Source organism: Sorex fumeus, unplaced genomic scaffold (assembly GCF_029834395.1).
Source record: "Sorex fumeus unplaced genomic scaffold, SorFum_2.1 ptg000007l, whole genome shotgun sequence".
NCBI lineage: Eukaryota > Metazoa > Chordata > Mammalia > Eulipotyphla > Soricidae > Sorex > Sorex fumeus.
The window spans coordinates 61,887,567-61,914,546 of NW_026606064.1; the positions used below are offsets into that span (position 1 = coordinate 61,887,567).

Here is a 26,980-nt window from a genome sequence, read left to right on the forward strand (position 1 = left end):
GCTTTTGTTTTTAAGAGACTTCATCATATATCTGTGCTAAAAGATAACACTAATAAAGAGGAATGTGCATTTATCATTATCATTACACTTGATAGTTGATAAAACAATGATAAAACTTGATAAAATAATGTAATAGTTTTAATATATAAGTTTTGGCAAATGCAATTCAAGTAAGTCTCTGATTTTTCTCTAAGGAAGAATATTTTTGAAGCTGACTCATAAATTACACACTGTACCCTGACAAAATTACTGTTTCATGGCATTTGCATCAAACCCCATTAACTTGTGTTCTGTTGCTTAGCTACTAGAATTCTGAAGTTTAATGCATTTTAGATGGATATTTAAATTTTAAACAGAATTTCTGCTATGCAGTCTAGAGAAAGAGAAACAGACACATCTGCTCACTGTGATTTCCAAAAGAAACGTCATTTAAAAGGGTTCAGACTTGCTAAGTTTTAAAATAAGATGCACTGATTTTTGATGCAGGAAAATCCATACCACATATCAAGCCACACTGGATTCATTCTCATTTTCATGAGTTTTGTTTTCACATGGGCATTGAGAAAAGAAAATCTTTGCTTTATTAAATTCTCAAGCCTTTAAATGCACAATTTAGATCTCATTTCATTGTACCATTTGCATAGCAATCCTTTGACTTACCTGTTCCCAGGCAAACACATGTTGATTGAAGTAATATTGAATTTGTTCATTTGCAATGTTAATGAACAACTGCTCAAAGGAATTTTTTTTGAAATTTTCAAAGCCAAATATATCCAGAATGCCAATACTCAGTTCATCACCATTCTCACTGGAAAATTAAAGAAGGCATTAGTTTGCATTCTTGCTTAATTTCTAAAAAAGGTAATTTATGAGTATTCTTTTATTATTTAGCCAGAAAATTATGGCCAGGACATACATTTAGAGTGAAATTCTTAATTTAAAAAGTTTCCCTCCAAAGAACATAAAGTAGGTAGCATTGATTTTAATATGTAAATGATATGGCTTTTTTTCTTGGACTAAGAATTCAAAGTATAATACCACCTTCCATGCATAAACAAAATCACTTATATTCTTATGGGTTTGTGAGCATCAGATCACCACCGGAGTAAATCATGAATTACTGGGGAAACCTGGCTGGCACTCAGGATGACAGCAAAGTTCTGCTAAATAAAAATCGATTTTTGTTAGAGCAAAAATTCAGTGATGGTAAATTTAGTTTTTCACTGTAGAACATGAATTTAAACATCTTGATAAATAGTTTTATTAATTTAAATATTGCTTATTTGGCAGCTATTCACTTCATCAGAACTTAATATAGGGGAAGATAAAATAAACTTACTTTATAATTAAAATAAAAAATAAAACTAAATTCCATTTAACAATTAAATATTCCAAATTCATTTTTCCCTCTTCCTCATAATGGTATCTTCTTCATAAATGGTTAGAGATTCTAGGTCAAAAAATTTGCTCCTCTGATTAGAAATAAATACACTGCAAAGGGGTTTTGATGTGAATTTTAAAAGGGAAGTAGAAATATTTCTCTTTATGCCCAGAATTTACATAATCTAGGTGATCCTTAAATTTGTGTAAGGAAGTAACTTGGATATTGCTCACAGCGAGCAGCTGCGTGCTGTGAGCTGAAGGGCATGCTATATTTGGAGAAATTGATTGAACTGAGAATGCAGAGGTGAAAAACATTTTGACTATATGACAGGATCAACAAAAGGAAAGCTATTGGGAAAATTCTGAAAATTTCTATTCTTGAACAGTAACTGCAAGTCCCTGGTTTTATCAGGCAAAGTGTCTATTTAAAATCTATGCTGGTTTAGTCAAAAGGAAGTCTAGTCTGACTAGTCTTTTACTATCTCTTCGTTCTACCCAACTGAGATCAATATTCAACTCATATATTAATTAATGAGAGCCAGGAGGGCTTAAGAGATGATCTAGATCAGGGATTTCACATTGTGATCACGTAGGAACCCTCCAATTATGATTATAAAGAATCATAGCTGTGTACAATGAATTGGTAGGTATATATAAAGACATCCATTAATTTTTTTTGCATAAAAGACATAGTTTTAAAGAGGTTCTTGAAAGTCTCTAAGATGCCAACATAAACAAAGCTTGTCCTTCAACGGCCATACTTAAAAGCTGAGAAGAATAAGACACTGAAACATGCCTAAAACTTCCTTAATAGAGAAAATATGAAGCTGGGAGCAAAGTCAGGAAGAGAGAACAAGTTTTTAAAAAAAATATTGTAAATTTAGACAGACTATGGAGAATCATTTGTATGATACTGTTTTTTTGAAATTTTATACAAAAGGTTGTAATTTCTGTGTGGAAACGTTGTAGCAGATAGGTTACAATAGAGTAGCAGCAGATCGCCTGATTTGAAGTCAGACACTTCAAAAACTTTAATATTTCCATTTTCATCTGAATGTCTGACATTATATAAATAGTTAAATAATGAAAAAATTAACTCTTTGAATTTGAAGTCATAGGCAAATTGGATTGTGATCTGAAGATTCAATTAGGTAGGGTACAATTTCATTGGAAGATAAAGAGGCAATATTCAGTTGGATATTATCGAGTTAATATTTATGGTGCAACACATTATTTCAGTGAAAAAATAACAGTGAACTGTATATCCATTAGGTGACTGGGTGATCAGAGGATGAGAGTTCATGTTATTTCTTCAATACAAATTTCCAAAGGCTGTATAATTTGTGACTGAACAAAGTTTAAATTGAAATGCAAGAATTTGTATCTGTGTAATTCCAGGCATATATAGAGCACTCAGTTAATATGGTTGTGATGTTTTTTTTAATTTCTAAGATGAGTTCCAAGGCAGGCCATGAGACTGTGATTAGTAACAGTATTATTTATATCCTGGCTCCAGCCTTTAGTTATGCAAACATTTCTGAAGCAAATTTTACTGCAGATCATAATACCTGAATTCATAAGAGGTGACAATGAGAGCTGAGATATGAGAGATTTCGTGTGACTTCAAGATTTAATTCTGGGGCTAAGAAAATAACTGAAAGGGCTGGAGTGTATGCATGGCATGTGGAGGCCCTAAACTCTATTCCCAGTACTACGTGGTGCTCTGAGCTTTGCCAAGTGTGATCCTTTTGATTCCAAAAATCATTGGACAGGCACTAAATCTTTGGTCTGTTGGGTGAAATATCTTGAGGAGAGTGACCCCCTATGAGTACTACTTGAACTGTAACTTCATAACTGGCAGTCAGTCCTTTCCCAAGTAACCATCTCTCCTGATTTCTCTAGGACTTGAGGAGATGGGGTCATGAACCATGTCAATGGATTCCACCCAGGATAGGGGGATTGTTGCTACCTAATCTAGTTCAGGGAAAGTCAAGAAGCAATGTTGCCCTTGAGAAAGGACAGGGACTGAATGCATGTTCCCCTACCACTGATCCAAAACAACACTCAACAAAGAACTGTTGAAATACTTGCATAAAAAGTTTGCAAAAATGACTTGCATAAAATGGTTTATATTTCATAGTAATGCTGATTAAATACATCAATAGTAAGCTGGAACATTAAAGAGAAAAAAATTCTGAAAAAGAAATCTAAAAAGCAAATTCATGGATATGGAGAACAGGTTGATAGTTGCCAAAATCTATAATTCTTTATATTTGTATAAAATCTTCAAATTTTGTGGGAGATTTGAGGGTGACAGTGAGTGAAATGGACCAGTTTAAAATAAATCATGGGCATCTGCACTTGTATGTTCACTGCTGCACTGTTTACAATAGCCAAAATCTGCAAAAAGCCCACGTGCCCAAGAATAGATGACTGGTTAAAGAAACTTTGATACATCTACCAATGGAATACTATGCAACTGTTAGAAAAGATGAAGTCATGAAATTTGCATACAAGTGGATCAACATGGAAAGTATTATGTTAAGTGAAATGAGTCAGAAAGAGAGGGACAGACATAGAAAGATTGCACTCATCTGTGGAATACAAAGTAACAGAATCGGAGACTAACAACCAAGAATAGTAGAGATAAGTACCAGGAGGTTTGTTCCATGGCTTGGAAGCTGACCTCACATTCTGGGGGGAAAGGCAGCTCAGACAGAGAGGGGAACACCAAGTAAAGGGTGTTTGGAGGATTCGCTCGGGATGGGAGATGTGTGTTGAAAGTAGACTATAGACCAAACATGATAGCTGCTCAATACCTCTATTGCAAACCACAACACCCAAAAGGAGAGAGAGAACAAAAGGGAATGCCCTGCCACAGAAGCAGGGTGGGGTGGAGGGGGATGAAGTGCGGTTGTTGGGAGGGATACTGGGATCATTAGTAGTTGAGGGATGGGTACTTGATCAATGTATGACTAAAACGCAAGCATGAAAGTTTGTAAGTCTGAAACTACCTCACAGTGATTCACTGATAAAAAATTTTAAAAAATAGGATGTAAATGCTATATTAATTTTTAAAATAAATACAAGTCCATGGGAAGTTACATAAAAATGTATGATATGAAATTACTACAGTATTCTATGTAAAAATACTTACTACTAATGCGTGTTCATTTTAATTCACAGTTAATGTTTATATGTCACTCTAGCGCATATACAGGCATTGCACCATGCGAATAATATAATTTTTATATTGTGAAAAAAATTTAAAAATAAAATAATAAGTCATGAGGGTGTAATGTACAACATGGTTCACTGTATAGCGTACTTGTAAGGTGCTAAGAGAGTAGATCTTAAAAGCCTTCTCCCTAAGAATAAAATTATTTTGATAATTGTATGGTGATGGAAGCTAAATGGATTCATTATCATGATCATTTTATAATGCATATAAATATTGAATTATTGTGCTACAAATGAAGTTGACATAAAAATGTCACATAAAAATTTACTGTCTCAAGTCAGAGTGTAGTAGGGCAGTTATTACACTTGCCTTGCAGGGGGCCAAATAGAGTTCAATCCTTGGCATGCCATATGTTTCCTGAACCCCACCAGGAATGATCTCTGAGCACTGAGCCAGGAGTAAGTCCTTGAGCACCTAAGGTGCAGCCCCAATGCCCCCCCATTACTCTCTACAATGTTAATTCATGTTGTTTTCATTATCCAGTAAATATTTTTACCTATGTATCAAAATATAAAAATCTACTATTAGGAAATAATGCAGATCTACTAACTATAAACCTGATACAATTAGAAATATTATCAAAGGGACTCATTTAGAAGTCAATAAATTAGAAATCCACTAAAAATCCATAAAAAAAGAAGTCAATATCTGTCCCCAGAAGACAGATTCTGGGGAAATGTTTCAATAAAGACTTTCACCTTGGTGATGTGTTATATTTTAAAAGGCTGTTAATGCAGTTGACTATCCAACTAAAGAGACGTCCGTATAAAGTTTTGGCCATTGCGTCTCTGACATCAGTAGCTTTTTCTACAGTATTGGGCCGTATAATTGTTTCTCCTCTAGTGACCACACAGTGGGATGTGAGAGCTTCCTGTAGCTCATCTGCCTGGATGCAAAGCAAAGAAGCAGCTAAAAAATAAACAAATACATTATTAGAAGAAATCAAGACAATGAGTAATTTCCCAGAGAATAAAAATATCTAAACACAAGATAATTTTAACTATTTGTCAGATCAGCTTAACAAATTTTAATTACATTTTTTGTGCTTTTATATAGAAAGGTAAATAACTCCTAAAATATTCATAAAATCTGGTCTACAGAATTTTTTCTACTGTAGTACATTTGGCAGCATAAATAATGAAGTTACATTTTTCATTTTACATCACTGAATCTAAGTATTCCTTTAAAAAAATCCCTATAGTATAGTTTCTTAACATTACCATTATTGTGAGACTTAGAGATGTTACTAGGATTTTTGTTTTTTACTTTAAAGAGCTCAGTTTTAAGTGATAGAGAGTAAAACTTACAGTTCTCTAGAGCTGTGTGATTGGAAATGTGACTCTTGTCAGTCTGGTGTTCAGTCACCACAGAATAAAATTCAATATTTCCAACGTTCAGTATGGCGGCCAGGACACTGTATACACTTCCAAGTTGCTGAAACACACCATTGAAATGTTAACATCACTCTCTTGAGTAGAGCAAGATGGTTAGTCTATCTGAGGAAAGGCTGGATAGGTAAGACTGTTTAGGCTATAGCATCACAAGGTCATCTGACTTCCTACAGTGTCAAATCAAGAGACCCAAGAAGGCAGAGATTCAAGTAAGCTCAGCGTTTATAATTATAATTATTTTAATCTTTGAGTGCATATGGTGCTTATAATTTTCTTAATGCTTTAAGATGTCTGTTGTTGTTATTAGGGGAACACCCAGTAGTGTTCAGGGCTGACTTCTGGCTCTGTGATCGGGGCTCACTCCTGGGTCTGTCAAGTGTAAGGCAAGTAATATATTATCTTTCCAGCACCTAAAGATGTTTCTTAAAATCAAAAGAAATAAAATATTGAAGCAAAAAGTGCCTATTCTGAGGAAGTAAAACTACATAATTCATCAGCCTACAGACATATATCTATCTGTGTGAAATTTAAATCCAGAACTTAATGTGGTCATCTCTTTAGGTTTATCTTCCTTGAGGTCCTCAGCAAAGTGATGTGGTATTTGTGAATAAACGAGAATAATAAAAGAAAAATCTAAAGATCCTAGTATCCAAATCACAGAAATGTGCATGGTTTAAGTATAAGTCTGAGAACTCTGGATTATAACTTAAGAATGTATGGTAATTATTACTTATTTAAAATAAAATGCTAAATAAGGAACATAAGAAACATTAAAATATACTCAGAAATTCGTACACACAGAGACATATATATATATATATATATATGTCTCTGGAACTCACTGGAGATTTCAAAGCAAATATATTTTAAACATGTGAGTCTGGCTACTATGTAGAAATATATTGGAAAGTGTTGATAAAGTAAAATAGTCAGAGAACTATGGTAGATAAGAAATAACAGTGATGGAATGGTAAATGGCAGAGCTGGAAAGAAGACGAATTGGATATATTTAAGATGTAGAGAAATAGACAGGTCTGTGGATTGAATGTGAATGACTTGTCTAAGAAAATAATCTTGGTAAGGAATCTTCACTAGTAATAGGTAAAACTTGCAAAACAGGAGCCAGCATGGGCTTTCACGGCAAATGAGATTGAATGCATTATCTGATATTATGCTATATATTTTCCTGAGGAAAACTATGATCCTAGGGGTACAATGTATGAGGAACTTACTTTTGAATAGAATGTTGAAAACTGTGTTCCTTTAAAAACTTGTTTTTTTTTTTTAAAAACAGACTAGAAAGTTCAAACATTTAAGCTCCAAAGTAATATTTCTAACAGAAGTTGGAGAATCATATGCTAAATCAATGAACATGCAATGCCTATTCAACTTTTAGAGAATGATTTTTATAACCCCATTAGGATAAAGGGGCTCTTCCTGATGTACTATATATTCAACCTTTATTTGAATTGAATCTGGAAGAAAATCAGGGCCCTGGCTCAGCCTGTTTTCAGGCATGGGTTTGCTGAGCATTTGTGTTATTCATGGTACAAAGACTAATCAATTCTGCTGTTGGTCATCCCCCAGGAGTTCAACAAAATTCACTGTTTTATGGTTAAGAATCATAAGCAAAATAAAAATTTCCATTTCATGGAGGGATGGGTATTTGATCATTGTATAATTGAAACCCAAGCACAAAAATTTGTAAGTCTACAACTGTACCTCATGATGTCTCACTAATAAAAATATAAAAATAAATAAACAAATAAAAAGTCAAAAAAATTTCCATTTCATATAGAAAGCCATCAAGGCATAAAGCAATCTAATAGTTTTCCATGAACTTGAATAAGATGAAATTTAAATCCTTGTTCTCTGCTTATAAAATGCCCTGCATTTTTCTGCTGGGGAATATAAGTGGATTACAGGAAGATTATGATTCCCAAGAGCTCTTCAGAGTCAGGAAAACATCCAGAATTCCTTCTATCTACTCTACCTTGTGCTATACTTTTGTCTGCACTCAAGGAGGCTGGACCTCTACTCTTCTCACAGGACTTCAGGAAAAATGATCCTTATTTGATGACGAGTCAAACCTTCACTTTTCTGATGTACCAGACGCCACGGCTGCTCTAGACATTTCTGCTCTACTTTGGCGCTTGCCCACAAGCTTCATCTGTTACTCAGAGAAAAATCCCATATGCTACAGAGCATTTGTTTTTCCAATGTCAACGTTTTCTGTCTGTGGTGCTTACCCAGTAGATACCTCCATAACTAGCAGTCACAAACTCTTCACAAGTAAGCACCCCTCCTTGATTTCTTTAGGACTTGAGGAGATGAGGTCATGATGAACCATAACAAAGGGATACTACCCAGACTAGGAGGGTTGGTGCTACTTAATCTAGTGCAGGAAAAGTCAAGAAGTAATGCTGGCCCTAAGAAAGGACGGGGACTGCATGCATGTCCCCGACATCTGACCCATAACAGCATTTTAAAACGAAACTATTTGGTGGCCAAGTGTGGTAATTCAAAGGTTTTGAGCACATGTGTTGCATGCACAGGGCCCTGACTTCTATTGCCTGCAGTATATGGTCCCCTGAGAAGTACTGAGAGTAGCTTTGGGGGTCCTCAAACAAGGATCACTAGGAGATATCCTGGGTCCCTGATCACATCTGAGAAGGCCAAAATAAACTATTTCAGAAAAGCTCACCAATTTGTGTGATGCTTTAATACACTTAATTTTTTCTTTCACAAGTTTCATTTGACCATAACTAATCAAAGCAAATGCACTGGATTGTGATTTGAGAACATCACAAGAAATGTAAAGCAAACAAAGCAGCATATAAAGGCATTCATATCTGAGACATAAGACATATGACTCTGTGAAAAGAGAAACAAAAATGCCTGCCACGATGTGGTAGAGACTGCCTCCCCATATGCTGACTCAAAAAAACTATTAACCAGTAATTTTAAAATGATGGCAGGAAAATGGCTTAGGAAATGATATGCTGCTAAGTCTTGGAGGTTTCCAATTCATATTTCCTTCTAGAGACTATCAGACTTTGAGTTGCCTGTCATTCTTTTGCATTGTGCTGAATCACAATGAGCAAGTGAAGGGCAAAACCCAGCAGTATTTAAAGGGACACATCTGCCGGAGGTGCTACCAGCACCAAGCAGAGACAGAAGGGAGAGGCAGAGAGGGACAGGCCAACTCTCCTTTGGACAGTCACTGAAACTGTGCCACAGTCACCACTATAGACATCCTGCTGTGCTGAGCAAAGGGGACCCATCATATTGCTTAATTTGTTTAAGCTTTAAGTTGCTTCTTCTGGGGCTGGAGTGATTGCACAGCAGGTAGGGTGTTTGCCTTGCATGCAGCCAATCCAGGTTCGATTCCCAGCATCCTATATGGTCCCTTGAGCACCGCCAGGAGTAATTCCTGAGTGCAGAGCCAGGAGTAACCTCTGTCTAAGTTGCTTCTTCCCAGCTTGGAATCAAAGCAGCTATTCAAAGGTCAGTTAAATAGCATCAAAAAATAGGAACTGACTGAAAGAAAAGTCAGGATCCATTCGTGTAAACTCTATGCTTTCCAAACAGTTTGATGACTCTCTGAGTTTCTGCTTTTCCGTGGAAGATCCCAATATTCGAGACATGCACCTAGAACCTGACAGAAGGTCTTTATAAAATACCCATGTTTGTACTTCCAGAAACAGAAGCAATGTTTTCCTTTAGCCTGAGCTATGATGCTAAGCTATTAAAAGGAAAGTATCAAAAAGGAAACTACAGCAAAGTGTGTCAGTTTAAGGCTGGAAAATACAATTTTAAATAAATGAATTCTGTTTGTTGGTAGAGAGATGTTAACTTGACAAGACTGATTCATTTTGATGACATTAAACACTACTCTCACAAGCAAGAGAAAGTAGTGAAGCCAAATCTAAGCAGGTTATTACCCCAACTAAGTGGGAACTAGAAAACAAACCAACTAAAATGATTTTCTATTTCTTTCCCCTTTTTTTGGCTTTTCTCTTAGCTCTACACTCAGGAATTACTCCTGGTTGAGCTCGGGGGACCATATGGGATATTGGGGATTGAACCTGCGTCAGCTGTGTGCAAAGCAAATGCTCTACCCACTGTACTTTTGCTCTGGCCCTGATTTTCTATTTCTAAGATAACTGTCTCTGGAAGAGGGACTTGGTTAGATAAGCTCCTCTGATAACAATAGTTAAAAACAAAAAACAAAAACCTAGGGGAATGTCCTTGTTACTCCAAAGTACACGGATCAGGCTAGAAGCAGTTTTCTGACTGGATACGATGTGTACCACCATATCTAACCGCACGCAGGGCAGACACCATCTCTCCTTGACCAGAGATAGTTGCCCGTACTCCTGTTAGCGAGCCACCTTCCCAACCTTTGTTGCTTCTGCTTCTCCTTTTCCTTCTTGTTTTATCTGAGGATTGAACTGCAGCTTGAGATTTAGCCCCTAAACACTCTCAGATGAACCAGGCAACCATCTTGTCTGTAAACGTCCCTCAGACCCTTCGGAAATGTTAGCCAGCAATGAATTCTTCATTCACTCTAAAAGCAATATCCTGCATTCAAAGAGAGAAGGAATTCTGCCTTCTGACCACAGCATCATGGGCTTTCCAGACTGGAGCTGCAGTTCAGTGGTCCATGAATGAAGGGTCTGAATTAAAAGTCTAGCATTCCAGATGGCTTCAAGAAACAGTTGAGAGTGCTTCACTCATCAGTGAAGAGGGTCACATGAATTCTAAATCAAAAATTATTCAACTTCACTCCAAGACTCCCAGTGAATTAACTATTTGCCTATGGTGCAGTCAACAGATACAGTGAACTCTCGTTTGTTACTTTGTCTAAAAGTACTACTTTCTTCTAATCTACATAGTTCAAAGCATTCTGCAAAAAAAAAATAGCAGAATTCTTAGGAAAGTCATCATAATAATTTCTCTCTGATCTCAAGACTTTTTGTTTCTCCCCAGTCATGATAACAGCCTTGCAGTTTTCCTACTGTACTTCAACTTTTCTCCCTCTCTCCACCAATCCAATGAATTCATCTGGAAGCAGAATAGCAGTACTTATTCTGAACACAAGAAAGAACTCTAAATTTGAGGATTGTAAAAGCAGTTGGAGAGGGAGTACTTCTACCAGACAAGCATTTCTTTTAACTACAAAGAAAGGCCATGTTTGAAAGTTTACTCTAAAAGTTTTCCTTACAACAATAATTTGTTTGGCTATGAATACTATGAAAATTCATCTTTAGATATACTGTCTAGCCTATAAGCTGGTCCGATAACATTCATTTAATAAAGGTAAAGGTAAAGGCCCTCCCGTTGATCGTCAATTTGCTCGAGCGGGCCCAGTAACGTCTCCATTGGAGACTTTGTTGTTACTGTGTCTGGCATATTGAATACTCTCGGTAGCTTGCCGGGCTCTCCAAGAGGGGCGGAGGAATCGAACTCAGGTCGGCCATGTTGGCCGCTTGTAAGGCGAACGCCATTCATTTAATAGTATTTTTAATTTCTTCATTTAGGGTAGTCAACTAGGCATATCAGTATTCTTGTCTTATCTATTCCTATATATTTGTACAAAACCAAATCCCTTTTCCAAAATAGCAGTAGATATGGTGAATTTCATATAGATACATAAGTATTAAATTATATTCCAGAAATCTTATAGTAGTATAAACTGAGAAAAATCAATTTTAGAAGGGGGGTGACTTAAAATTCCTTGAGAATGTAAGAGAGAGAGAGAATAAAACACCTAAAAATAAGATTAAAAAATAGAGAAAAGAAGCAATGATACAGGGCAAACTAGAAATATTACAAGTCAATTTAGAATTCTAAGGTGTAATGTTTGATGATGATGCCTTTTTAGCAAAATATGGATAACTCAAAAAGCAAAGAAAAAAATGAATAGATATTTACCACCATGGAATAACTTTCTGGTCAAGGTCAACTAAAAAAACCCTGATTTTTTTCTGGAGAAGTCTGTGTTTTCTTTTGAACATATGTTTGTCTCTCTTTACTCACATTTCTCTAAGTAAATTTTCTTTAAATAAACTATATTATTTCACTTAAAAATGTAATGCATGCAAAACACTTAGGTCAATGCTTATCATGTACTGATCTCTCAATAAATGCTAACTTTATCCATTAATGACAGGATAACACTTTCTCGAGAGGCCCAAATGTTTTCCACACTTACCTCCATTGTAAAACCTATGATTTTGAAACATTGCTCAACTAAATCATACTGGGATTTATAGAAACTATTATTTATTATGTCCTGTATTGTTCTGAGGTGGCCATTTTGTAGATACCTGGAAAAACATATGAAAGGTTGGATCAAAATGTAAAATCAAGTGGATAGTAAACATATTATTTGTAAAAGTACAACTTTCTGGATTACCTGGGAGGCTTATTTTCTGTTAATTTGTAATGAGCTAGTTTCTTCTTTTCAGCCAAGCCAGCATAGATGTAGTAAAATATATGAAAATTTTTTTCTCCCCTGAAAAAATAAGACATTTACAGTGGGTAGTGTGAGTATTTTATTCATCATTAAAATTACTGGAAATTATTAAAACAACGTGTCTGCCAATATGGAGTTTCCAGGTTTTTGGCTTTCTATGGTTGTTATTTACCTTATTTTCAATAACCGCTATTAAGTTCTTTACACTGCTAAGAACCTTAATCATTGAATACATATTTGTGAGTCACTAATAGGTACTGGAAATATAGCAGAAGCAAAACAGTGAAAAATTCCTTCCTAACTTGTCAGAATTTATACACGAATGGGAGCTGAAAGAAAAAGAAACAAATTCTCATGCATGCACGCACAGTTGGCACTATCTCTGTGAGGCCTGGGCAATACCACATTCCTGGGTTGTTGCACGGAACTGCGGGCCCGGCTGGCTAACAGTCACTGGAAGGGGCTCCGGGCTTCCTGAGCACCACTTGGGAGATCTCTCCCACCCTCTAAAACATAGAGAAAGAAACTTTACTTCTGAACAAAAGGGACTGCTGGGCATTTAGAACAATTAGAGACTTAGCAGAATGTATATTTGGTTGGTTTTGAGATGTCAGCAGGATCAGAGATTTGGCAACAAATAAAAAATATATCAACTTGGGAGAGATTAAAAAGCACATCTTTGGGAGTCAAGCCCAGGAATCACACAGAACTATCTGTTGAGTCCTTCATATCAAGCAGATACAGAGAAAAGAGAAATGCTCCATTTATCTTTGGTAAGACTTTTGGTAAATGCTCATTTAAGGAATGACAGATGAATCATTTTTAAGAAGTAAAGTTTGGAGAGGAAGGAGAGGCATCAGGAGAATGCAATTACAGAAGCAATGAAAGATAAGTAATTCAAGAAAAGGGGTGTCCACAGACTGGGAAACTGAAGGGAAGCTTGGTAGCACTTTTTGGAATGGTCATATTTGTGCTGTCCATACTCCCAGCCATTACTTGTTGAAGTCACACTTCAAAGAACACTCACATTAAACATTAGCAAGGTTAGAACAACCAAAAGTTTGGTGGAATTCTTGCTGTTTCTCGCTACAAAACAGTACAACTCCTATAAGATTGGCACAACATATAATTGGGCTGGCTTTGTTCTAATGAACTCACATTGATTGCTCCATGTGTCACACCTTGAACACTACATGACACAGTGTACAATTAGAGCAGTGACTCATAAGTGTAGACACACAGAACTGGTGGTTTTCTCTTTAATTAACAGTTTATCTTTACCAAGATTTGTAATTTGACAAGACCCAGAGGTGCTATTGGAATTATAATGACCTTCAGTGGATCAAATTAGAGTTAAAGAAACAGGAAAAGGAGAGACCTCTAAGTATTGCCCAACTCTTGTCTTGTCCTTGCATAAAAACTATGCCTAAATCCCAGTAGCCCCCACCCCCACCCCTTCAATGGTGGTGGAGAATGGGCACTGGTGGAGGGATGAGTACTCGATCATTGTATAACTGAAGCCCAAGCACGAAGATTTGTAAGTCTACACCTCATAGTATTTCACTAAAAACAAAACGAAACAAAACAAAACAAAAAAACTATGCCTAAGAAAACACAACACACACGCTCATGAGACTAGTGACCCCATGTCAGAACTGTCTGGGACAGACATAGGGTCTCAGCAAGTCGCCATAGAGCAATTTCACTAACTCTGACCACACCCCTGGTTGTGGATCATCTAATACTTATTCAAAGTCCCACTCAGTCCTTTGCAGGAGTATCCTCAGCACTTTCTCGTGCATGTTCACCTATGCTGGATCTGGGATCACCTATATAACCTCTAATGCCCTTAAAATGTCAGCAAACTCCTCACAGGCATAGAGCTTATCCTACATATGAAACTTTTGAGTCTTCTACAAAGTGGTCAGTAATAACAGTGGGGAAGCTAAGCAGGACAGCTTTGTATTCATAAGGCCCCGTGAAATATTTTGAAACAATTCCCTCATCTTTAGTTACAGATTCCTCTCCTAAGATTGCCTCCTGCAAAATACACAGCTCCTTCAGTCCCCTCCTCTGCCACCCGCTGGTTACTCTACAAATGAACACTGCACACGCTTTCCTGAGGATCAGGAACCACTAAGTTCAACTTCATATAAAAGCGCACATGACTCCAGAAACAAAACCACATCACAGAGATCTTTTCCTATTCGATTTTCTATCTTCTGTGATTAGTACCACTGCTGGCATATAGTAGGTACTCAAAAAATGTTTTGGCAAGATAGATGGATGGGTGGGTGAAGGTTGGATGGATGAGTGAATTGTAAATTCTGGAGTCAGATTTGGAGAGTCATACATAGTTCAGAGTTCAACTCAATCATTAGCATATTGCCATCAGAAACAACTGCAAGTCCCTCAGATTCTTCCTTCATGAGATGATAATACTTGGTTATTTAAGAGAGATAAGGACTGAAAAGTGCTTATTAGCATAGTCCCCTGGCCCCCCAGCACAGAGCAGCTATTCTAGAAGTATATGTGTTCCCTTTTTCCACACTGGCCACCTTGCATATATGGCTACCTACTGAGTCTGGTAAAAAGCTGGGTAGAGAGAAACAATTCATTTTGAACTCATTGCAGGTGAGGAGAAAATGAGACAGCTAGAGTTTATATTTGAAAGAACTTCCCAGTGTTAACTTTAATACAGTAATTTTCTGCTCGATATCATTTATTTTTTTCTGACAAATAGAGATGCCTTATTTATTTTTTGACATTTCCTTTTTAAAAATTTTATTTATTTTTAATTGAATCACTGTGAAATGCAGATTTACAAAGCTGTTCACAGTCTAATTTCAGTCATTCAATGTTTAAACACTCATCCCTCCACCAGTGTATATTTCCCGCCATCAATGTCCCCAATTTTCCATCCGCCACCCTCTCCCCAGCCTGTCTCTATGGCAGGAAATTTCCTTCCTGATATGATTCAAATACATTCAAATACATCCACCAATCAAATACATGATTGGTGGTGGGAAGTTGACACCGATGATAGTATAGGTGTTGGAAAAATGTATAGCTGAAATTCAACTATGAATCAAGTTCCTAAAACAAAATTATTATTTTTTTATATATGTAGGAGTATTGCTATTTATTCAGCCACTGATTAGCTGATTGAATTGGGCATGAACTCCACCTTACTTTTATTTTTAACTTTTTATAATTTTATTTATTGAATTACCATGAGAGCAGTTACAAAGCTTTCGGGTCTAAGTCTTGGTCATACAATGAAACACCCGTACCTTCACCTGTGCCCATTCTCCACCACCAAAACCCCCAGTATACCCCCATCCCACACCCTCCCCTTACCTGTGGGGCAGATGATTTCCACATTACTCTCTCTCCACTTTGATTACATTCAATATTTTGACACCACACCCACCATTATTATTTGGGATTTTACCCCAACACTCAGATCTGCTAAAAAGGCAGCTATAGACAATTTGTTTTCTATTGCTGGTTATGAATAACATATGATGTTGTGTGGCTGCAGTAGTGGTTGTGCAATATTGAAATTCTGAAATTTTAACAATTAAATCTGGAGGGATTTCTGCCAAAACCTGCAGAGTTCTGATATTTGTTCCTGAGTCTCTTGGATCATGGCCGTTAAGCAACTTGATCAGGAGCCAGAGAGACCGTTTGTGGGTGACGACCAGGGGTCTTGTTGGGATGGGGAGGAAAGGGCTGGCTCCACCCCCATCCCATGAGGCCCCACATGTCTCATCACTGTAGGCCCAAACCTGACTGTCCAGTGGCCTCTGGAGGATGGCAGCCACCAGGCTGCCAGAGGCAACAGGCCAAGGCACAAAACCTATTCCCACCTGGGGTGGCCCAGCGCCAGCAACCTACTACAGGGACTGGACACATTTCTGCCAAAAGCCGCTGGGTTCTGAGATTTGTTTCTGAGTCACTGGGATCATGGCCATTAAACGGCTTGGTCAGAAGCCAGAGAGGCCATTTGTTGGCAGTGACTCAAGGTCTCGTTGGGGTGGGGGTGGGGGTGGGGGGAAGAGCCAGCTCCACACCCATCCCATGAGGCCCCACGTGTCTTGTCACTGTGGGCCCAAACCTGAGTGTCCAATGGCCTCTGGAGGATGGCGGCCACCGAGCCGCCAAGGGGGAGCAGGCAAAGGGATAGCACCCTTTCTCCCCGGCCTGGCAACAGCAACCTACTGTGCAGTCTAGATACATTCTGCCAAAAGCCGCTGGGTCTCAAGATTTGTTTCTGAGTCTCTGGGATCATGGCCAAGCAGCTTAATCAGGAGCCAGAGAGGCCATTTGTGGGCGATGACTTGGGATATTGTTGGGTCGGGGAGGAAAGGGCCAGCTCCACCCCCATCCCATGATGCCTCGCATGTCTCATCACTGGGGGGCCCAAACCTGACTTTCCAGTGGCCTCTGAAGGATGGCGGCCACTGGGCTGCCAGGGGGAACAGACCAAGGTACGAAACCTATTCCCACCTGGGTTGGTAGAGAGTATCTTATTTCCCCATAAGAAATACACAAATGTATTTTTAAGTCTAATGCATCACTCTGTCCTTCTCAGATGCTTCAGATAAATTCTCTGCTCATCTTTGTTTTGCTCTGTGACCCTAAAAGCAAACATCAACAGGCTGCAGACTCTGAGGTCCCTTGCTCTCTGGCTTTCAGCTGGATTAATAAGAAGCCATAGTAGAAGGTGGGAAGGCAGAGCTGGGTGTGCTTGTGCCCTTGCTCTCTCCTTCACAGGGACAGAGCTCCTGACAGACAGCCCCCACTACAGCATCCACTGGCCTCCTGGGACTATCTGTTCCTTCTGCACTTCAGACCAACTTGCAGAAGCTTCTCACCATTATAAGAGTAGATAATGTTGGTTCTAAGATGCCCTTTTGGACTTTGTAAACAGTCCTCTGAGAGTTTGTTCTTTCATTTGTTCTTTCCATTCTGTACCTTGAGTGATGCGCTGCATTTTTTACTTAATGACTCATACTTAGCAAGAATTCCGCTGTTGTATCAAAAGCATAGACACCAGCACCATTGTAAAGCACATAACCTCAATAATAACAAAAGAAAAACAATTTAAAGAATTCTTTTACTGTATTTCTGCCAATTTTTCTTTTCAAAGTCCACTGAAAATGGGTTCTTTAGAATATAAGAAAAAGGTAATTAAAATTTAGCAAAACAGATGTAGAGAAAAGGAAATGATGTTTTCCTCAAAAAATTTTAAGTCAGCTGGATTTAAATTATAACTAAGTTGTCCTTCAGCCTGATTGGAAACTAGGGGTTGGAATGCTTTTCCCCAGTCAACAACACTGAAAACCCAGAATCGTCCTTACATTGCACTGTAGCAATGTCCTCCCGTTGTTCAACAATTTGCTGGGAGGGGGGGGCACACCAGTAACGTCTCCATTGTGAGACTTGTTGTTACTGTTTTTGGCATACTGAATACGTCACAGTAGCTTGCCAGGCTCTGCTGTGTGGGCGGGATACGCTCGGTAGCTTGCTGGGCTCTCCGAGAGGGATGGAGGAATCGAACCGGGGTCAGCCACATGCAAGGCAAAAGCCCTACCCGCTGTGCCATTACTCCAGTCCAATCTCCTTATAGGCCAGCTAAATTAAAACTTACTTAATTCATCATATGCATTAACACAATGTTTATTGTTCTATTTCCTAGAATATACACCACAATATTTTGATGAGCATGAATGAGGTTCTTTCTGTGATTTGAAACCCAAAGCCTCATTAAACAGTTCCCTTGGGATGCTATGGGAATGGCCGTCCTTCGTGTAACACCACTCAACACCCATTTATTTCGCCCTTGTGGTGGGTTCACTGGCATTGCCATCATTTAGCTCCCTGGATAGTCCTTATCCAAAGGCCTGACGAAAAAAGTTTTACACAACTATGTGAGTAGGACAAACTGGAAAATCAGTTAAATCTCCACATCTGTGTAAAGTCCTGCATATCTACCATGCTCCGTGCTCCTGGGATATGACTGATAAGTGCAGCTGTCATTTAATGGACATCTTCAACACTTCATGTTCAGTCTAGTTGTTATTTACACTCTTCTTGGAATTATCAATGCTACTGTCGATAATGGTTTAAGTTTATGGGGTTCTCACCATGTACTATTCATTACACTACATACTTTCCAGGCAAGATCTTCAATAAATAGGTACTGCTGCTATCTCCATTTTAAAGATAAAATACTGAAGTCAAATCATAATCACAGTATGTTTAGAGAACTGAAATCCTGTAAGGATCTTCAAGGTTTAAATATCTCACCCAAGGTTGAAATTCATGTAATGAAGGCACAGTTCAAAGCCACACTTATCTAAAAATAACTCTTTCAGTATGATTTTTGAACTGAGAACCAAAATAAAATTTTTTACACTGAGGCTTGAGTTCAGAATCTTAACTTCAGGCAACCTATATTTATAATTTACTCATAAATTACATAATAGTAATTTTCATTTCCTAACAAATAATTATAATATGATAATACAAAAAAACCCATGTTCCCAGAAATTCAACATAAACCATATTAGTACAATAATATAGATATATTTAGTACAAAATAACTATGTAAATGCGAGACTGACTTGCTAAACTGTTAAAATAAATAATGAAATAACCACCAGAGTACAATCCAATTTTATGACTATAGTTTCCTCATAAGGAAATAGGAAATGTTTGGAATCACTAGATCTGCAGAGAAGTTTTTATTATTTATCTACAAACTGTTAAAGAAACTCATCCAAACTAATACCAAAACATCACATTGGTGCCTTTAATTAGCCAGCAGTAAATAAAGCAGTGTTATAAAGTCTATTCCTAAATATTTAAATTAGTCTCTTGCATTTAACCATGAGAGAAATGGAATTAACTAGAATAATCATTTATATATATATATCAACATTAAAAATAAATATTTCTCATTAAATTTCACATTAGTTACGCATTGAAAAATATATTCTTACTTAAGAAATAGTTCAAATTTATCTAAGTAGCACCTTTGGGGGGCTGGAGTGATAGCACAGCAGGTAGGGCGTTTGTCTTGCACGTGGCCAACCTGGGTTCAATTCCTCTATCCCTCTAAGAGAGCCCCACATGCTACCGAGAGTATCCTGCCCGCATGGCAGAGACTGGCAAGCTCCCTGTAGCATATTCTATATGCCAAAAACAGTAACAAGTGTAATAATGGAGACATTACTGGTGCCCACTCGAGCAAATCGATGAACAATGGGAGGACAGTGCTACAGTGCTACAGCACCTTTGGGATGAACTTAGGTTATCTGTTCAGTATCATAAGTTTTAGGCTATTCATTAACTCCTGTACTAGATATAACATATATGTAAGAGTAAGAAAGCAAACAAAAGCTAGGGGACCTCTTTGTTTCCAATAGTGACTGTCTTGTACATAATAAAATATTTATTAAAAATTAATTTTTAACAAGACGTATTACTACCTAGGTCGAGAAATCAACATGATGAATGACCTGGCACCTGAGTTGCGCAGGAGGAAGAGAGCGGCTTGGAATGCCTTCAAGAGCACTGAAGAAATAACTAAAAGGACAAAGAACCTCCAGCTCCGAGCACATCTCTTTGATTCCACTATTCTTCCTGCATTAACATATGCCTCAGAGACCTGGACCCTACGAAAACAGGATGAGAAGGCTATTCGGGTCTCTCAAAGAGGAATCGAAAGAACTATGCTTGGAATATCACAATTCACTCAAATGAGAGATAGAATCCGGAGTTCTGATCTTCGTCAACGCTCAAGAATCAGGGACGCTGTCTCATTTGCCAAGACATCAAAAATCAGATGGGCTGGACACATAATGAGGTTTACAGACAACCGCTGGACTAGAGCCATTACTGATTGGATTCCACGAGACATCAAAAGATCACGTGGATGCCCACCTATAAGATGGTCAGACTTCTTCGTCAAGACCCTAAATGATCGGTTTGAGGCTCTACATGTTCCTAAAACGAACAGATACCATTGGGCTACGCTAGCACGCAACCGGGATGAATGGAGACGTTACTGGCACCTGCTCGAATAAATCGATGAATAACGGGGATTAAGTGATAAGTGATAAGTGATTACTATCAAAACAAAGGCTAAATTTTTGTAAGCTTCCCAGTAGAGCAGAGATAACTTTCATGAACTTACATAGCTTGGTGGATAACTCGGGATTTCTCTAGAAGGTATTCATAAATCTGAGCACTCACTACAGATCCCGAGGAGGTGAATTTCATTTCTAAGTATTTTCCGAATCGGCTGGAATTGTCATTTATAATAGTGCAGGCATTGCCAAAAGCTTCCACCAAGTTGTTCACCTGTAATATCTTCTCTTGCAGGGTTTTGTTATTAGCCTAGAGAAATTGCCAAGATATGAAAACATATTAAAAATACAAATGTAGTATATATCATATCTTCTTTGATAAGAACTTTAGCTGGAAATACAGGTGACTATCTTTGCTGTGATGTCACTTGTCCCAACCTGGCCTATTAGATCTTCCCCAGTATGTGTAGCCACCAAATTGCTTTTAAAATCGATTTCAATTTCTATTCCTTAGAAATATTCTATGTGATCTTGATTCAAATTTAATTATTTTCAGTAAGCAGTTTACAAATACAAGTTAGAAATAGTCTGTGTGTATTAAGGTACTCTTCAAGTTTTGTTATTCATCCTCCACTTGCCTGGGTCCTCATCTAAGTGTTTCCCATATCCAGAACCACTTCCCTTGGAAGCTGTTAAGTATGAACGTAAGGGGCTAGAGATAATTGTGAGTTCAAAGTAGAGGAAAGAGAATAATTTTGAAGATTGGAAAATAGCTTAGCAGGGCTGGAGCAATAGCACAGCGGGTAGGGAATTTGCCTTGCATGTGGCCGACCCGGGTTCAATTCCCGGTATCCTATATGGTCTCCCAAGCACTGCCAGGAGTAATTCCTGAGCAGAGCCAGGAGTAATCCCTGAGCATCTCTGGGTGTGACCCAAAAAGGGGCAAAAAAAAAAAAAAAGAAAGAAAAAGAAAAGGAAAAATAGCTCAGCAGTGTGGATAGAGGAATAGAACCCTAGCGAAGGCCATAGGGTCTTCTTGTCTCCTTATATTCTCCTTCCTTCAAACATTATATGGTTTTACTTTTCTTTACAGTTTTCCTTAAATTATGCCAATAGAGATATTTGGGAGTCAAACAGCCACCACTTTTAGAAAAGCACCCTTACAGAATTTTAGCAGGCCTCAGGAATTTACATCTTGGTAGAGACTGAATCAAGAAGATTATTTTCAGTGTGTTACCTTGCTGAAATCAGTTGTGTTTTTTAAGATTTAGACTTAAATAACCCCCCATTATTTGGTGCTGAGTGATTAAATTTCAATATTAAATTGATCATTGCTTATATACACTGTCCAAACACTGTCCTCCCGTTGTTCATCAATTTGCTTGAGCGGGTCCAGTAATATCTCCATTGTGAGACTTCTTGTTACTGTGTTTGGCATGTTGAATACTCTTGGTAGCTTGCCAGGCTCTCCGAGGCTTATATACACTATAAAACAATAATTAATTTTTACAAGATTCCTCCAATAAAACTACTAGTCAGGAGATGAGAAAAATTTGAAGAAATATTCAGTGAGGGCTAAGAAGAGAGAAAAATCACTCATTAGTGATTAACTACTCAGAGTGAGGAAAGTTAGGCTATCCTTAACATAGATCATGTTCTCTTCATAGTATGTTACATTTTAAACTGACAACACACAACAAGTGCTTTTTATTTCATCTGCATTATTTAATATAGAAATTATTATATATAGATCCAGTCAGTTATATCAAGTTTTGGCATAAACCAATGTTTTGTCATGACAGAGAAAGAATAATTATACCTTTCCTAGTACTGTCAGCTGCTGAACTAAAAGATGGGCACTTTCTGTCTTTCCAGCTCCACTCTCACCAGAAATAACAATACACTGCAGTGAGAAAAGAAAAATGCGAAAAGATTTCTCACAAATTTCAGCTAATACAAAAGAAACAAATAATGCCATTTCTAAGAATTGTGATTTCGCCTTACCTGGTCTGAATTATATGTTACCATAGACTGGTATCCTAGGTCGGCAACTGCAAAAATGTGAGGAGGATTGGCAGTTCTTTTCGCTCCAATGTAAAGTTTGGAATGCTAAAGTTAAAAAGAACATTTTGTAGGGGTTTTGTTTAAAACCCTTGATTATTTTCATATAAGCCTCATATTTTAAAGAAAAATAGCATTTCATACCACCACAATATTGCACACATGCTACACACATATGCACATATCAGGCACAATTATGTAAAACAAAAGCCAATTGCCAAACATGGTATGACGTATTATGACCATGTTAGCAGAGAACTTTGAGATTTTGGAGTACTACTATGTCTTCAAATAAGAAAACACATAATACAGCAATAATATTTTTTGTTGTTTTGGGTCCACACCCAGTGGTGTTTAGGGTTTACTCTTGGCTTTGTGTTCAAGAACCACTTTTGGTGGTGCTTGGAAGCCCATATGTGGTGCCTGGGATCAATTCAGGGTCAGTTACATGAAAATAAAGTGCCTTAACTCTTCTACTATCTTTCTGATTCAAGATACCATTTTATTTGCTATTTTTTGATAAAATAATGTCTGACAGTTAATTTTTCCCCTTTAACATCATTTAAAGTATATTCACATAACTTGGTGAATATCAGATTTATTTGACAGAATTTTCACTACACTCTACATCTCTGAAATTTAGGTTAAGATTCATAGATTTATCATTATTTTAAAAGTAAATTTTAAGGTGGTAAAGGATGACATAAAAATATTCTTACACAAAAGGTAACTATCAGACATGGTATTTTCTAGAGTACATAATTAACTGGAAGAGATAAAATTCTATTAAAAATGAAAATAGTCTAATTTAATTCTAGAAGATTCTCCTGTACTTAAATCATTTGGTATTGAACAATAAATATATATTGATGTTCATAAAATATTAAATGTTGATATTAAAAACTGTGACTTATCAATAGGAATTTTTAACTTAGAGTGATGCTTTAGATGCTTTAGCTGCTAGATTATATGTTAGACAGACAACATAACTATGCTTATGATTCTCCTATACCTGGTTTAAAGTAAGACAGAAAGTGCACATATCTTAGGGCATCTGTTTATTGATTTGACACATGGTGTGGCCCAGTTATCAATAGCTGGATGCAACTAACATTTTGCCACATAAGTTTGAAAAAAGCAAGACCACAATCTGCGTTCAGATGGATTCACCTTCTATGCTCTCAGATTTCAATGTCTTATAATTACTATGGGCTGGAGTGATAGCACAGAGGTAGGGTGTTTTCCTTGCGCACGGCTGGCCCCGAGCCAAGTCAGGTTGGATCCCTCTGCCCTCTCGGAGAGCCCGGCAAGCTACTGAGAGTATCTCGCCTGCATGGCAAAACCTGGCAAGCTACCCATTATGTATTGGATATGCCAAACACAGTAACAACGAGTCTCACAATGCTTCTAAAAGAATGGAGACATTACTAGGCCCCCTCGAGCAAATCAATGAATAACGGGAGGACAGTACTACAGTGCAGTGCTACATCTACTATTGTTATTGAATAAACGGCTGTTTATTCAAGATAGTAAATAAAATTTACTTTAACATCATTTAAGCTTGTTTAGGTGTTTGGATATCATACTTATCTATACAAATGAATGTGACCCACACCACATACCTCTGTAGAATAAAGACCCAGAGTCTGAAAAGGATTCAGAGCAATGAGAATATCTCCAGCATAGATATAAATCTGATCTCTGGAATAGCATTTTTCAAGTTGATCTGAGACTGTATTCTATAATAAAATTTAAAAAATTTTGAAAATAATTTACAGTCAGTTGCAATTTAAAAAGAAAACAAGTAAAGTATATGAAATCTGGAACCAAGAGTAAGAAAGAAACAGACATATTGAAAACCAATTATATACTATCAGGTCAGAAACAAATCTTCATTTGTTTCCAACAAAATTAAGAAAAAATGTAGATAAGATATAGTGAATGCAATTTTACTCCAACTCAAGGTTATTCAGTGGCTCTGTGGAATTTCATAACCTTTTACTTAGACATTTGGTTTTAGGAGGCAGAGTGAAAAGTTCTGGGAAGGAACTTTCATTGTTGATAAATCATATGAGTACATAAAATCAATTTTAATAGTGCAATAAATCACCATTTATAGGATATGACAGAGAAGAATACAGAATCTTGGGCTTAACAAAAGACAAAAACATAATACAGACAATATAAACAAGCCAGCTCATAGTTTAATATATACGTCAGAAATTAGCAAAGCCTCCTTTTAACCCTTAAGACTGGGAGTTCACATAATTGGGAACTGTGATAGCTAAAGATTCATGAAGGTGTTGATAAGCTCTCACTTGCAAACACTATTTAATTGCAAAATGTTTGATGTTTTCAAGAGAGGTTATTTTGCTTAAGTACTTGGGTTGTTTATGCAACCCTGAATTTACCAAATGACTGCTTCTGTTCTGAAAATGCTTCCTGATTTGCTGCTTTTCTGAATGAAACGCTCAGGCACATATAATGAGAATTGAAAAATAAAAATCTTTTTATCAGGCAGGATAGAGATCCTAACCTTTTACTAAAAAGGGACCATTTATTTCTCTAATGATCTGATTATCTGGAATAAAGAAGTATGGGTAGAAAAGAGTCCAATGCTGTAATTTATTGACATAGATTATTTTCACAAGAGTCACTGGAAACATTGTGAAATTCTTGGGATAAGGAGTTCAGAGGAGAATTCCGTGTTCTAAAAAGTTCACACTGTGAGTGAAGATGCTTTGTGATTCCAACAGTGGAGCCACGGGCTAGAATGGACCAGCTGGAAGAATATTGGAGACTGGGCACCACCAAGTGCAGAGCAGGTGACCCACTTGGAGGCTGCAGGAAGCAGACTTTTTTAAACTGAGTAAACCAGCCCTTGGGACTCCCAGAAAGAATTCAGAAAAAGGGCTGTTACCCTAGGAATTCATAGTGGTGGAACTCAACACCTTTATAACTTGAGTATGAACAAAAAGGGGGTAACACTAGGCTAAAGAGATCTGAAAATATGAGTTTCATGTATTAAAATTTAAAATAGGGGAATTCTTTGGGAAATTGAGACACACACATATACACACGTACATACACACATGGGTTCTAGATGCCATTCAGAGAAATTCTTGCTGACATAACAATTTCTATAATTTTTTTAAATTAGAATTTTTTTAATTACTATTTTTCTTACCTCATCTAAAATTTCTAAAGTTGCTAAATCATCTACATCCTTTAGACTGGAAATTAAAGACCTGTTGAAGATACCTTTCTTGGTGTGAAGGCGTTCATGTCTGTGGAGCAAAATAAAAAGAAAAACCCTCCTGATTGAATACAACTTGTATAGTGGAAGTGAGTAATGATATATATAATATATGATATGTACATAATGGAATTGAGTTACATATGTTATATATGTATATGTGCTTACACATATGTATCTATATTGATACATATGCAACTTACCTACACATATGACACTTATTAGTATACAAATTACTAAATACATATAACTGGGCTGGAGCGATAGCACAGCGGGTAGGGCGTACGCCTTACAAGCGGCCAACATGGCCGACCCGAGTTCGATTCCTCCGCCCCTCTCGGAGAGCCCGGCAAGCTACCGAGAGTATTCGATATGCCAGACACAGTAACAACAAAGTCTCCAATGGAGACGTTACTCGAGCAAATCGACGATCAACGGGAGGACCTTTACTTTTACTTTTTACTGATAAGTATCAGATATAACAAGCATATGAAGCTTATTTCCAAATTCAATAACTTACCAGATATATAAAGAATTCACAAAGATCAATAACAATAAAACCAAAAACCCTATCCAAAAACTGGGGAGAGAAAATGAGATGGAACTTCTCTGAAGAAGATAGGCAAATAGACAACAGGCACCTGGAAAAGTGCTTATCGTCACTTACTACCAGGTAAATCCAAATCAAAAGACTAGAGGAAGATATCATCTCATACCAGTAAGAATGGCACATACTAAAAAAAAATGGGAACTATATTGATGGTGATGTGATTAAAAAGGAACTTTCATCCACTGCTATTGGGAGTGTTATCTGGTTCAACTACTATGGAAAAAGTATGAAAATTTTTCAAAAAAGTAAAAATAAGGTTTCCTTATCACTTGGCAATTCCACTTCTTGGTATCCATCTCCAGGATATAAAGGTATACATTCAAAAGACATACACATCATTATTAATTGCAGCACTTAATAGTTAGAATATGGAATCAACCGAGGTGTCCAGTGACAGATGAGTGAATAATGAAGGTGTGATACACACACGCACACACACACACTGGAATATTATGTAG

General features: G+C 37.2%; 1 protein-coding gene across 1 annotated transcript in view; it reads right to left on the reverse strand.

Moving 5' to 3' along the window:
* MYO3A (myosin IIIA) overlaps positions 1 to 26,980 on the reverse strand; it is a 176,542-nt gene that overhangs the window by 86,062 nt on the left and 63,500 nt on the right. Inside the window, exons 9-18 of the mRNA XM_056107182.1 lie at positions 25,844 to 25,943; positions 24,279 to 24,395; positions 22,600 to 22,704; positions 22,415 to 22,498; positions 20,703 to 20,905; positions 12,437 to 12,535; positions 12,233 to 12,347; positions 5,932 to 6,058; positions 5,323 to 5,533; positions 661 to 808 (exon numbers count right to left, since the gene is read on the reverse strand). Of these exons, the coding sequence (XP_055963157.1) occupies positions 661 to 808; positions 5,323 to 5,533; positions 5,932 to 6,058; positions 12,233 to 12,347; positions 12,437 to 12,535; positions 20,703 to 20,905; positions 22,415 to 22,498; positions 22,600 to 22,704; positions 24,279 to 24,395; positions 25,844 to 25,943 (1,309 nt within the window). The remainder of the gene's footprint in view (positions 1 to 660; positions 809 to 5,322; positions 5,534 to 5,931; positions 6,059 to 12,232; positions 12,348 to 12,436; positions 12,536 to 20,702; positions 20,906 to 22,414; positions 22,499 to 22,599; positions 22,705 to 24,278; positions 24,396 to 25,843; positions 25,944 to 26,980) is intronic.